This window comes from Dendrobates tinctorius, unplaced genomic scaffold, assembly GCF_039654945.1.
Source record: "Dendrobates tinctorius isolate UK_male_01 unplaced genomic scaffold, ASM3965494v1 ptg000084l, whole genome shotgun sequence".
Taxonomy (NCBI): Eukaryota; Metazoa; Chordata; class Amphibia; order Anura; family Dendrobatidae; genus Dendrobates; species Dendrobates tinctorius.
In genome coordinates, this window is record NW_027361752.1 from 40,037,515 (window position 1) to 40,051,514 (window position 14,000).

Genomic DNA, 14,000 nt, shown 5'->3' on the forward strand with positions numbered 1-14,000 from the left:
CATGAAAGCCGACTCTGTTCTCATCTCCAAATACCATTATTATAATGCTATAAAAATCCTCCTCCAAATCTTTGATTTTTTTTTTTTTTTTCTCTTTTCTGTATCTGAACCATTTGCAAGTGAAATCGATGCCCTCACAGATTCTGTTTACTGTATTTCCTTATGTGAGTTTCTGGGCAAGATTTTTGCAATGTCGTTGCTAGGTGACTCTGTGCCTACACATCCTGAAGAAGAGCGCGGTGGGTAAGGGAGTCTCTCCGAGGCTTCTCCCCGTCTGTAGCCCCGTATCCTCAGACCCTTTCATGTAACAGTTCATCCGTTATTATAAAAGGTAGAGGAAGTACAGAGGATGTGGACGGGAGCTTGCCGAGAGATTTTCCTCTCCACTCTTGAATTGGCGTAATTGCTATGTGTGTTGGCAGATGTAACCGGGATCCGTGTAATCTTTCCCTCTCGCAGCAGAGGGAAAATTGTGATGACACGGGAGTATTGAAACTCAAGGTTACCTTCTCGTAGTGTGTAAGTCAGATGAGATGCTAGGATTTTGTAGACATGAACTTTGGAGGGGAAAAAAAAAATCATTGTTACCATAGAAGTTAATGGAATTTTTTTCAGGGTCCCATTGTGGATTGCAGTCTCTGGCAACAGTCAAAGGCAACTCAATGCCTATCCAGAGGCCGTCCTGTTTCTTGTTGTATAGTGTGTATGTATAGGTATATACAGTCATATGTTAAAGTTTGGGCACCCCTATTAATGTAAACCTTTTTTCTTTATAACAATTTTGGCTTTTGCAACAGCTATTTCAGTTTCATATATCTAATAACTGATGGACTCAGTTATATTTCTGGATTCAAATGAGGTTTATTGTACTAACAGAAAATGTGCAATCTGCATTTAAACAAAATTTGACCGGTGCAAAAGTATGGGCACCCTTATTATTTTCTTGATTTGAACACTCCTAACTACTTTTTACTGACTTCCTGAAGCACTAAATTGGTTTTGTAACCTCATTGAGCTTTGAACTTCATAGCCAGGTGTATCAAATCTTGAGAAAAGGTATTTAAGGTGGCCACTTGCAAGTAGTTCTATTTGATTCTCCTATGAAGAGTGGCATCATGGGCTCCTCAAAACAACTCTCAAATGATCTGAAAACAAAGATTATTCAACATAGCTTTTCAGGGGAAGGATACAAAAAGTTGTCTCAGAGATTTAACCTGTCAGTTTCCACTGTGAGGAACATAGTAAGGAAATGGAAGAACACAGGTACAGTTCTTGTTAAGCCCAGAAGTGGCAGGCCAAGAAAAATATCAGAAAGGCAGAGAAGAAGAATGGTGAGAACAGTCAAGGACAATCCACAGACCACCTCCAAAGACCTGCAGCATCATCTTGCTGCAGATGGTGTCACTGGGCATCGGTCAACAATACAGCGCACTTTGCACAAGGAGAAGCTGTATGGGAGAGTGATGCGAAAGAAGCCGTTTCTGCAAGCACGCCACAAACAGAGTCACCTGAGGTATGCAAAAGCACATTTGGACAAGCCAGTTACATTTTGGAAGAAGGTCCTGTGGACTGATGAAACAAAGATTGAGTTGTTTGGTCATACAAAAAGGCGTTATGCATGGAGGCTAAAAAACACAGCATTCCAAGAAAAACACTTGCTACGCACAGTAAAATTTGGTGGAGGTTCCATCATGCTTTGGGGCTGTGTGGCCAATGCCGGCACCGGGAATCTTGCTAAAGTTGAGGGTCGCATAGATTCAACTCAGTATCAGCAGATTCTTGACAATAATGTGCAAGAATCAGTGACGAAGTTGAAGTTACGCAGGGGATGGATATTTCAGCAAGACAATGATCCAAAACACTGCTCCAAATCTACTCAGGCATTCATGCAGAGGAACAATTGCAATGTTCTGGAATGGCCATCCCAGTCCCCAGACCTGAATATCATTGAACATCTGTGGGATGATTTGAAGCGGGCTGTCCATGCTCGGCGACCATCAAACTTAACTGAACTGGAATTGTTTTGTAAACAGGAATGGTCACAAATACCTTCATCCAGGAACTCATTAATGGCTACAGGAAGCGACTAGAGGCTGTTATTTTTGCAAAAGGAGGATCTACGAAATATTAATGTCACTTTTATGTTGAGGTGCCCATACTTTTGCACCGGTCAAATTTTGTTTAAATGCAGATTGCACATTTTTTTTAGTACAATAAACCTCATTTGAATCCAGAAATATAACTGAGTCCATCAGTTATTAGATATATGAAGCTGAAATAGCTGTTGCAAAAACCAAAATTGTTATAAAGAAAAAAGGTTAACATTAATAGGGGTGCCCAAACTTTAACATATGACTGTACATGTATGTATGGGGTGTGATTGCGAAAGTGTATGTGTGCATATAGTGTGTGTGTGTGTGTGTATACATACACAGTGGGGGAAATAAGTATTTGATCCATTGCTGATTTTGTAAGTTTTCCCACTGACAAAGACATGAACAGTCATAATTTTAGGGGAAGGTTAATTTTAACATTGAGAGATAGAATATCAAAAATAAAATCCAGAAAATCACATTGTGTAAATTATATAAATTTATATGCATTTTGCAGTGCGAAATAAATATTTGATCCGTCTGGCAAACAAGACTTAATACTTGGTGGCAAAACCCTTGTTGGCAAGCCCAGCAGTCAGACGTTTTTAGTAGTTAATGATGAGGTTTGCGCACATGTCAGGAGGAATTTTGGTCCACTCCCCTTTGCAGATCATCTCTAAATCATTAAGATTTTGAGGCTGTCGCTTCATCTCCCTCCATAAGTTTTCTATGGGGTTAAGATCTGGACACTGGCTAGGCCACTCCATGAGCTTAATGTGCTTCTTTTTGAGCCAATCCTTTGTTGCCTTGGCTGTATGTTTCGGGTCATTGTCTTGCTGGAAGACCCAGCCACGACCCAATTTTAATGTCCTAGCGGAGGGAAGGAGGTTGTCACTCAGGATTTTATGTTACATGGCTCCATCCATTCTCCCATTGATGCGGTGAAGTAGTCATGTGCTCTTAGTGGAGAAACACCCCCAAAACATAATGTTTCTACCTCCATGCATGACAGTGGGGATGGTGTTCTTTACGTCATAGGCAGTATTTCCTCTAAACATGGTGAGTTGAGTTAATGCCAAAGAGCTCAATTTTTGTCTCATCTGATCACATTACCTTCTCCCAATCACTCACAGAATCATCCAGGTGTTCATTGGCAAACTTTAGTCAGGCCTGCACATGTGCCGCCTTGAGCAGGGCGACCTTGTGGGCGCTGCAAGATTTTAAACCTTTATGGCGTGATGTTACAATGGTTTTCTTGGTGACTGTGGTCCCAACTGCCTTGAGATCATTAACAAGGATCCCCCTGTAGTTTTAGGCTGTTCTCTCACCTTCCTCATGATCAAGGATACCCCACGAGGTGAGATATTGCATGGTGCCCCAGATCGATGTCGATTGACAGTCATTTTGTATTTCTTCCATTTTCTTACTGTTATATCAACAGTTGTCTCCTTCTCACCCAGCCTCTTACTCATGGTTTTGTAGCCCATTCCAGTTTTGTGTATGATCTTGCCCTTGACATCCATATTAAGCTCTTTGGTCTTGCCCATGTTGTAGAGGTTAGTCTGAGTCTGTGGACAGGAGTCTTTTATAAAGGTGACAGAGTAAGACAGCTGTTTTTAATGCAGGTAACAGGTTGATTAGGAGCATCTAACTGATCTGTAGGAGCCAGAACGCTTAGTGGTTGGTAGGGGATCAAATACTTAATTCTTACTGCAAAAAGTAAATTAATATAATTAATTTTCTGGATTTTATTTTTGATATTCTATCTCTCAAATTTAAAATTGACTTACCCTTAAAATTCTAGACTGTTCATGTCTTTGTCAGGGGGCAAACTTACAAAATCAGCAAGGATCAAATTCTTATTTCCCCCACTGTATCTATAATACAGTATATAGTGTATACAGTAGGGAAAATAAGCATTTGATACTCTGACGATTTTGCAAGTTTTCCCACCTACAAAGAATAGAGGTCTGTAATTTTTATCGTAGGTACACTTCAACTGTGAGGGAGAATCCAGAAAATCACATTGTAGGATTTTTACATTATTTGCATTTTATTGCATGAAATAAGTATTTGATACAATAGAAAACAGAACTTAATATTTGGTACAGAAACCTTTGTTTGCAATTACAGAGGTCAGATGTTTCCTGTAGTTCTTGACCAAGTTTGCACACACTGCAACAAGGCTTTTGGCCCACTTCACCATGCTGATCTTCTCCAGATCTTTCAGGTTTTGGGGCTGTCACTGGGCAATATTGAGTTTCAGCTCCCTCCAAAGATTTTCTATTGGGTTTAGGTCTGGAGAGTGGCTGGGCCACTCAAGGACCTTGAAATGCTTCTTACAGAGCCACTCCTTAGTTGCCCTGGCTTTGTGATTCGGGTCATTGTCATGCAGGAAGACCCAGACACAACCCATCTTGCTCTTACTGAGGTAAGGAGGTTGTTGGCCAAAATCTTGAGATACAAGACCCCATCCATCCTCCCTTAAATCTGGTGCAATTATCATGTCCCTTTGCAGAAAAGCTCCCCCCAAAGTATGGTTTTTCACTGGGTGGGACAATGTTCTTGAGGTCGTACGTATCCTTCTTCCTTCTCCAAACACAGCGAGTGACGTTGATACCAAAAGATCTATTTTGGTATCGTATGACCACATGACCTTCTCCCATGCCTCCTATGATCATCCTGATGGTCATTTGCGAACATCAAACAGACCTGGACATGTGCTGGCTTAAGCAATGTGATCTTGCATGCCCTGCAGGATTTTAATCCATGACTGCGTAGTTTGTCAGGAATAGTAATATTTGAGACTGTGGTCCCAGCTCTCTTCAGGTCTCCAGGTCGTCCCATGAAGTAGTGGGCTGATTCCTGACCTTTCTCAGAATCGTTCTTGACCCACAAGGACAGATCTTTCATGGAGCTCCAGACCGATGAAGGTTGACAGTCATCTTGTGTTTCTTCCATTTTAAAGAAAAAAAAAAAATTGTGCCAACAATTGTTACCTTCTCACAAAGCTGCTTGTCTATTGTCCTGTGGACCCATCCCAGCCTTGTGCAGGTCTACAATTTTGTCCCTGGTGTCCTTAGACAGCTCTTTGGTCTTGGCCATGGTGGAGTTTTCGGAGTGTGATTGTGTATGTGGACAGATGTCTTCGATACAGGTCTGTGAGAGCCAGAATTCCTGCTGGTTGGTAGGTGATCAAATACTTAATTGCATTTTATTGCATAAAACATTTAAAAATCATACAATGTGACTTTTTAAAAAAAATAATTTTTTTTAGCTTCTGTCTGTATCTACGATAAAAATGACAGACCTCTTTATTCTTTCTAGGTGGAGAACTTGCATAATGGGCAGCGTATCAAATACTTATTTTCCCCCACTGTGTGTATGTGTGTATGTGTATATATGTATGTGTATATAGATGGATATGTATTTATTACACAACACTCATTGTGAATGAATTTCTCCTGCTGTTGTGCAAATGCAACAGACAACCGGTAGAAATGATAGGCAATTAGCAAGACGGCCCCTATAAAGGAGTGGTTCTGCCGGGGGTGAGCACAAACCATTTATCATCCTTTTTGGCTGTTGTATTGGTCACTTTTGCATTTTGTCATTGCTCTCACCCCTAGAGGTTCTGTACAGTAGCATGAGGTGGGGTCTACAACCCACAGAAGTTGCTCAGGTAGTTCAGCTCCTCCATGATGGCACATCAGTATGAGCTGTGGCAGAAAGAGTAGCTGTGTCTGTCAGAGCATGATGTAGATACCAGGAGACAGACCAGTACACAAGGAGATGTGGAGGGAGCTGTAGGAGGGCAACAACCCAACAGCAGGACTGCTACCTTCTTTGTGCAAGTAGTTACATTGTGCTTGTATTCTTTAAATTTTTGAGCAGTGTGTGTTTGTGCCTGCTTTTTCCTTACATGGCTTAACACCTGTGTGGATTATATCTGATATTTATATCCTGGTTTATTTTGCAATTAATGCAGCAAAGCTTCAGTATGAAAAAATAAAATGACCCAGGCTCAAAGGCAATTTCCTGACTTGAAGACCTCATATTGCCGCACACGATGCTTACAATATGGTATTCGACTGTATGCTGCGACAAGGCGTTCTGCTTTTAATAGACTGTTCCTTCTAAGCAGTGTCATGGTTGCCAACATTTCTGGGGGTGTCCTCAACCCCTCCTCTGCCCCTCCCAGGAATGCCCTCCTGAACTCTCTAGATTACCTCTTCGGAAGACCCACTTTAGGGTCAGCAGTACATAAACCCCAACCCCTTTCAAACAAGAGAATTGTCATCTGCAATATTCCACATTAGCAAAATCTTACATTCCGTATATACGCTAGTATAAGCGGAGGCACTTAATTTTACCACAAAAAAACTGGAAAAATGTTTGGACTCGAGCATAAGCCTGGTATGCATGGCCTCCTCATCCCCACCTTGGAATGCATGGCCTCCTCATCCCCACCCTGGTATGCGTAACCCCCCTCATCCCCACCCTGGTATGCGTGGCCCCCATCAAAGAAACATAAGAAAACCCAAACCATCCTATTTACTTTCCATGTGCTCACTCGCAGTCTCCTGTTCCGATGCAAGCAGCTGATTTATGTTTGTAAGTAGAACATGGCAGTGATATCATGCACTGCTTACAAGCAGAGGACAGTTGCCAGCACTGCTCTCCACGCTGGGACTATGGGCATGGAGAGCAGTGAATAGTCATTTCTCTTTAATAGCGGGCACAGTAGTCGCAGCCGCCGGCTTTTCTGCAGCTGCCAGGCAAAAACGTGTGCCCGCTATGAAAAGGGAATGAATATTCACTGCTCTCCACACCCATGGGAGTGGAGAGCAGTGAATAGTCATTTCTCTTTAATAGCGGGCACAGTAGTCACAGACGCCGGCTTTCCTGCAGCTGCCAGGCAAAACCATGTGCCCACAATGAAAAGGGAATAGAGAGCAGTGAATATTCATTCCCTTAAGTAGCAGGCACTCTTCAGAGCCCAGCCACTGCAGGAAGCAGGCGGCTGCGGCTAACTGCATGTCCGCTATTAAAGAGAAATTAATAGCGGACATGCTGCTCCCCTTCCGTTTTATAGTCCGAAAAATACTGTAAGTGGGACCCTCACTCAAGTATAAACCGTGGGGGTGGGTCTTTTTCAACATAAAAAAGTGCTGAAAAACTCATATACACGAGTATATACGGTAATCTATTTTTACATTAAACTTTATTAGGGAATATGACGAGAAACTGCTTCCAGGTAACCTTACACCACCACTGGCAATGGGTTATTTCCTGGGAAACCAAGGATCAGGCATTGCATTTCAGACTGTCCGATCCTTATGTAGTGCATAGGTGACTATTCAGGGAGACATGGGTGTTGGGTCCCATTAGTTTTTATATACTGTGTATGGCCTTTAGGGTTTTTTGTGTTATTTCTATAAAAAAAAACAAAAAAAAACATTTAATTATTAGAAAAAGGAATCAAACTTATTTTTTTTCTTTTGTTTTTATAGTTTTTTTTTAAATTTGTTTCTTTAGGTACTTGACATAAATGTAGGTGTGTGAGATATATATACTGTATATAATTTTTTTTGTTTTATATAATGTGTATTATATTCTTAAAAATGTTGTGTTTTTAATGTATTTTTATTCTATTAGTGATCGCTGTAGGCCAAAACGTCATCGCACTGTCCAATAGAGTTTGAGTGCTGCACCTTACTTTTGATGTGCTGCCTCCATTTGTTTTGGGTGTAGATATTTCATATATATTGCATTTGTCATATGTATTTCCATAGGTGTATTTATTCTGTGTAAATCTATATCGTTTTATTGTATATACACTTTTTTTTTTCTCCTTTCTTACCTTGTGGCTGTGATATGGTAATGAAGCTGCATATGTTACACTAGACTAGGAGTCCTATAGAATGTATACCGGTCATGTCACACATTATTATCTCCCCCGAGCACGCAGCCCTGTACCGGTATACATGTATACGCTTACCTCTGTGTACCTGGGTTAGTCGGTCACCGTATATGTTTATATAGGAGTATATAATATGTATATATTGCTCTCGCCGGGGTTCACTTAGCATCCGTACAAGCCCAGCTTTGGAAAGTGACGAGCACGCTGGCTCTCGAGCGCTTATATAACATCCCTCTCGTTGCAGAGCACAGAGCAGGTTGCAGCTTTTTGTCGCAGTCTCAATGAGATGAATTCTCCAGATTCCTGCCTGAGCCCCTCAGAATTTGCCGGACCCCAACTAGCGACCATGCGGCAATTAACAGACGCTGACAAACTGCGCAAGGTCATTTGCGAGCTGCTGGAGACGGAGCGCACCTATGTCAAGGTATTTTAGCGCGTCTGAGCGTGGCGAATGAGTGTGTGCAGGAGCCCCCCGAGGAGTGCGAGATTCATCCAACACCTCCGTCATGTGGCTCGTGCATGGGAAGAGATGCCGGCTGCTGACTCCAGCTGGGATCTCTGAAGATCTCACCCGGCGTCTTTTCTTCTTCACTTAGGACCTCAATTGTCTCATGGAGCGATACCTTAAACCGCTGCAGAAGGAGACGTTTCTCACACAAGACGAGGTATCGTACCCTCAATATATAGTCGTCTAATGGAATATTCGATTTATTTTTTTGGCTATTTTTATATATTTTTATTTGTTGTATTTTAATTTTCCACATGTCGGCGGCGATTTTCTCTATGAAATAATGCATCACATTCTGATGTCTGCCCTGGACGGTTACAGAGATCAGCGGCCATTCATTCCGCAGAAGTAGTTTGCAGCAGATTGATATTGTAGGAAACTTCTTGATTTTTTTTTATCTTTTGTGCCATATACTAGTTGGTATGTAGTACTCGGAAACTCGGTCTTTTTACGAAGACGTTCCTGGTCCATTGTTATCAGTGAGTGTTAAACAGTGCAACAACATAGCTGCTGAAGAACATCTTTATACACACTTCCACTGCACTTGGCAGCTGCTGCAGAACATCATTTTTTTTTAATCAATATGTTAATAGTAGAAATCGCCAATTTTTTGTTGTAAAGTACTGATATATTAAGTCTTGGCTTTGTCGGGACCGGGCATCTACAGCTGCTTAATGTGTTGGTATAACTTATTACTTTCAATTTTATTTGTCCCAAATCTTCTGGGGGAACTTTATGCCGGTGGCTGCTGTTTCTGTGTTTTTATGCTTTTGCTCATTATTGCTTTTTATTCTCTGTAGCTTGATGTGCTGTTTGGCAATCTGGTCGAGATGGTTGAATTTCAGGTTGAATTCCTTAAAACTTTGGAAGATGGGGTCAGGCTGGTACCAGACCTGGAAAAACTTGAGAAAGTAGACCAATTTAAGGTAACTCAGTATGTACTCATTAGGTTTTTTGTGGACCTGGAGGAAATGTAATCTGTGTGCTATAGTTTAATTAAGTCTGGCGTGACTTGTATGTGAAGACAGCAGCACACTAAATACACACAAGGATCACATCCAGCCTATATTACTGGGAGATATGCAAACAACTCACATCCACCCTATATTACTATGGGGGCACGCAAGACCTCCCATCCAGCATATATTACTGGGAGGGGGATCCACATCACTCACATCCAGCCTATAATACTGCCTGGGGAAACAGACCTCGCATCCAGCCTATATTACTGCGGGGGTGGGGGGAACAAAGACCTCACATTCAGCCTGTGTTACTGGTAGAGATGCATAGTGCTCACATCCAGCATATATTACTGCGGGGGACGAACAGACCTTACATCTAGCCTATATTTCTGGGAGAGATGCCCAGCTCTCACATACAGCCTGTATTACTGTGGGGGAGACACATAGACCTCCCATCAATCTTATATTACTGGGAGGCATACACACAGTCACATCTAGCCTATATTACAGGGAATGATGCACAGCGCTCACCTTCAGGCTATATTACCGCTGGAGACAGTGTTTGCATCCAGCCTATATTACTGGGAGGGAAGCACAGTGCTGACATCCAACCTGTATAAATGTGAGGGGGAAGGGGGGGTGGTAACAGACCTCACATCCAGCCTATATTACTGCGAGGGAAGCACAGCACTCACATCCAGCCTATATTACTGCGGGGGACACACAGAGACCTCACTTCCAGCCTGTATTAGTGGTAGGGATGCACAGTGCTCACATCCAGCAAATATTACTGCGGTGGGCACACAGGGGGGGGGGGCAGATCAATTTTTCTATCCCTATAAACCCCTTTGACAAGCGCAGGATTAAAGGGCTTGAACCTATGCCAAAAGACTTGCCATTTCAGCATGGCAAGATTGGCACAGGACGATGAGGACCATGAACGGCTGCTGTGATTTCTGTAGCGGACTATGGATGTTGCTTCTGTTTTGTAGAAAGTCTTATTTTCTCTTGGAGGATCTTTTCTGTATTACGCTGACCGGTTCAAGTTGTACAGTGCCTTTTGCGCCAGTCACACCAAGGTCCCGAAAGTGTTAGTCAAAGGTAAGTCCGGTCCATTACTTTCCTATATAATAAATTATTTTAAAAAATGGTATCCGTCAGAACCCCTCCTCTTTGATATGTAAATCAATTGACCTCTTTATGTCTTCTATCTGCTGCTGCAATGCTGAAATGTTTACATTAATATGCAAATGAGGCATTAGATGCTCTTGGCATGATGGAGCACTCCCCAACCCTTGCCTCCAGAGGTTGTTCTGCCCCATCCCCCCATCTAAATTGATAGCTCATTGTATGTTATGTCAGGCAAGGAAATCTGGTATAGGAGGCTGGTGATGGGCTGGGAAACTAGCTCTGGAGGTATAGGCTCAGGAAGTGCTCAGTCACACCCAGATCACGTGACGCCTCAGTTACAAATGATTAAAATGCTAATCACTTTGGGAATGCAACAACAGATAGAAGATATAAAGGTGTTTATAGATTTAGCTTCCAAAGACCTGCCTGACCAGATGTGTTTTTGGGGGGTTAATCTTGCTGACAGATTCATTTAGCGGAAACAAAATGGCAGCTGGTTTAGAATGTGGGCAGCAACTGTTAAAACTGGCTCTTTTTTATGGAATATTGTATGTAATGCTGACGTAAAAGAGAAGGAAAAAAACAAACAGATAAGTGACCAAGCATTTGGTTTCACCATCAACCTATTTGTACCATTGTTCAACAGCGAAAAACATCTTCATTTAGTAAAAGTGCCTGAAATTCTGTCGCAAAAACAGAGCATCCTCTGAGAAACTGGCCCTTTTTTTTGCCCATAGCAACCAATCGGAGCTCTGCTTATATTTATTTTGCTGCACTTGAAGAATGAAAGCTGTGCTGTGATTGGTCACTAGGGGCAGCCATGCTTTCCCATGGCCTCTTAGTCTGTGTGGTACGTGGTGTCCTTAATGGCCCACTAGAGTCTCTTCGTGTGACTTTACGAGGTCTGTAACGACCACATTAGCACGCTGAGAGGAAGAAGATGCAGACAAGGCTTATTGTTATCTGACATTAAATATTAAAAGGGCACGTTCTCGTCCTGTGAAAGCCAACAGGGCGATTAGTTACCGCGCAAATGGATGCGCTCGCTCCGCTCAGGACATTAATAAAACATTTGTTACTGCTCCTTGATTAAAAAAAAATAAAAGTAATTAATCATCTTCATGGTGACCATAATAAAGGGTTTTACACAATGATGTACGATGGCGACGGTCAGTACGGCTCCTCACACAAAACACAAAATGGCCAAATGATGAGGTAAATCTGGAGATAATCGAGGGCCGATAGCTTGGCCCTTGCTTCATTTATCTGCCAAATATCCAGTTCAGCCACTTCGCCCTCCAGTCAGCCCATTAACCCTTATGGTAAATGGCATAAATAAATATATAAATATATATATATATATATATATATATATATATATATATATATATAGTATGTGTGTATATATATATATATATATATATATATATATATATATATGTGTGTATATATGTATGTGTGTGTATATATATATATATATATATATATATATATATATATATATATATATATATATATATATACATATGTGTGTATATATATATATGTGTGTACATACATACATACATACATACATACATACATACATACATACATACATACTAAATGTTAAAACAGATCTTGGAAAGATTATTTAAAAACCAAAAATTGGATTAAAGCGGGGTCTGTCTGGGTTATGAGGGGTCTGACGACATTTTGTATTGTATGTATAGTGCTGTGATGTTCAGAGATTACAAACCCCCTCTCCATCCTTCCCGACTGAATGCCAAAAGGCAGATTGTGAACACAGTCTTAGTATTCCACTGGCAGTGCTGGTACTTTCTGTATTTGTCCTTAGGGGGAGGAATTAAAGTGTTTAAATGGTTATTCCCATCATATAAAGTGATGGCATATTGCTGAGCTATGTCAGTGCTTTATGATCCTAGCTCCGCCCTCTTCCTTCACTTGATTGGTGGAGCTCTGACCGCTGCCGCTCCATTAAAGGAAAGAGGCGGAGCTTTTAACACCTCCACTAATTTTTGCTGTAAAGCTGCAGCCTTTATTCTAGCGATCTAATACCACTGTACCTTTTTGTAAATGGAGACTGATTAAATTGATTTTATTTTGGATGTTACACTTTTCCTCTGTTCTCCTCTACAAAGGCCATTTTGATCAGGACTACTTTGTGACATTACCTTGCAGGGGTTGTTCACTACTGGACGACACCCTTTGTTTGTTTTTGTATTTTTTACTTTCTAAACCAGCACCGATCCTTTGCTCTTGGTCCTGTCTCCCACTGGTCTCGTGAGATAGTCACGTGACCACTGCTGATTATTTTCTTCCTCTCAGACGGAAAAGGGAAGGCAACAGTCAATCAACGGTCACTGATTGGAACAGTCACGTGACTTTGTCATCGGACGTGTGGGGGATACAGGGCTGAAATCTGTGTCTGTCCCCTTTAACAGATACCAGTGAACTAAAATCCAGGCTGTGCATGCCATTGCTCTCCCCCTTAGTTCAGTTGCGCTGCACTGAGCCCTCACTATATGTTTAATCATGCAGAACTTGTGACCTATATTCCTGATTTCTCGAGAATTGCCGATCCTTGTGTTATTCTCATGCTGGTGGCAGGTTGAAGATAAATGTTCCAGGCAGCACAATTCCTTCATGTATATCCAAGATCAAAGGTGGATTTTTATGTTTTAATTAGCCTACAATGTATTCCCTGGATATTCTAATCTTATTCTGTCCTGGTCCCCTCTTACTATAATGGCAGGCAGTAACCAAACTCTTCTCCTCTGCAGCTAAAACCGACCAGAACTTCAAAGCATTTCTGGACGCCCAGAACCCGAAACAGCAGCACTCGTACACGCTGGAGTCCTACCTGATCAAACCCATCCAGCGCATCCTGAAATACCCGCTGCTTCTGAAGGAGCTGTACTCCCTGACCGATGCTGAGAGTGAGGAGCATTATCACCTTGATGGTAGGTCGTCGGGGCAAGTGAGGCTTTGTGTGATGGAGATATTTTTGGGGCCTCTTTTGATTTGATTCTTGATTTGAGCACCACGTACAAGTGCAGGAGGTGAAAATCACAATCGCGATTTTATTACTACGCCCTGTCCTTGGCTTGAAGGCCATAATGCTCCATAAACACAACCTCCAATTTCTTGTACAGTAAAGCTGTCCTTACACATTGGATGGCTGTCGACCCATAGATGGCTTGGCTGATCATTCGGTTGGCTCTCCTATACACAGGAGCGCTTATTGGGCCATGCGCTCCCGTGTTCTTTGAGACATGTCTAGCGACTACTTCTATGAGACAACAAAAGGATCAGAAACTTGAAAACTAACATGCCAGATCCCTACCTTCCCCAACAATTGTCCAGAGCCTCCATTTTCTGAC

The 14,000-nt window shown here is 41.9% G+C and overlaps 1 protein-coding gene across 6 annotated transcripts in view; it reads left to right on the forward strand.

The window, feature by feature from the left end:
- Positions 1 to 14,000, forward strand: part of TIAM1 (TIAM Rac1 associated GEF 1) — a 260,582-nt gene that overhangs the window by 231,135 nt on the left and 15,447 nt on the right. For all 6 annotated transcript variants that reach the window (XM_073584569.1, XM_073584565.1, XM_073584566.1 and 3 more), the window contains 5 exons: positions 8,261 to 8,440; positions 8,613 to 8,681; positions 9,325 to 9,450; positions 10,479 to 10,587; positions 13,401 to 13,580. In XM_073584569.1, the coding sequence (XP_073440670.1) occupies positions 8,261 to 8,440; positions 8,613 to 8,681; positions 9,325 to 9,450; positions 10,479 to 10,587; positions 13,401 to 13,580 (664 nt within the window). The remainder of the gene's footprint in view (positions 1 to 8,260; positions 8,441 to 8,612; positions 8,682 to 9,324; positions 9,451 to 10,478; positions 10,588 to 13,400; positions 13,581 to 14,000) is intronic.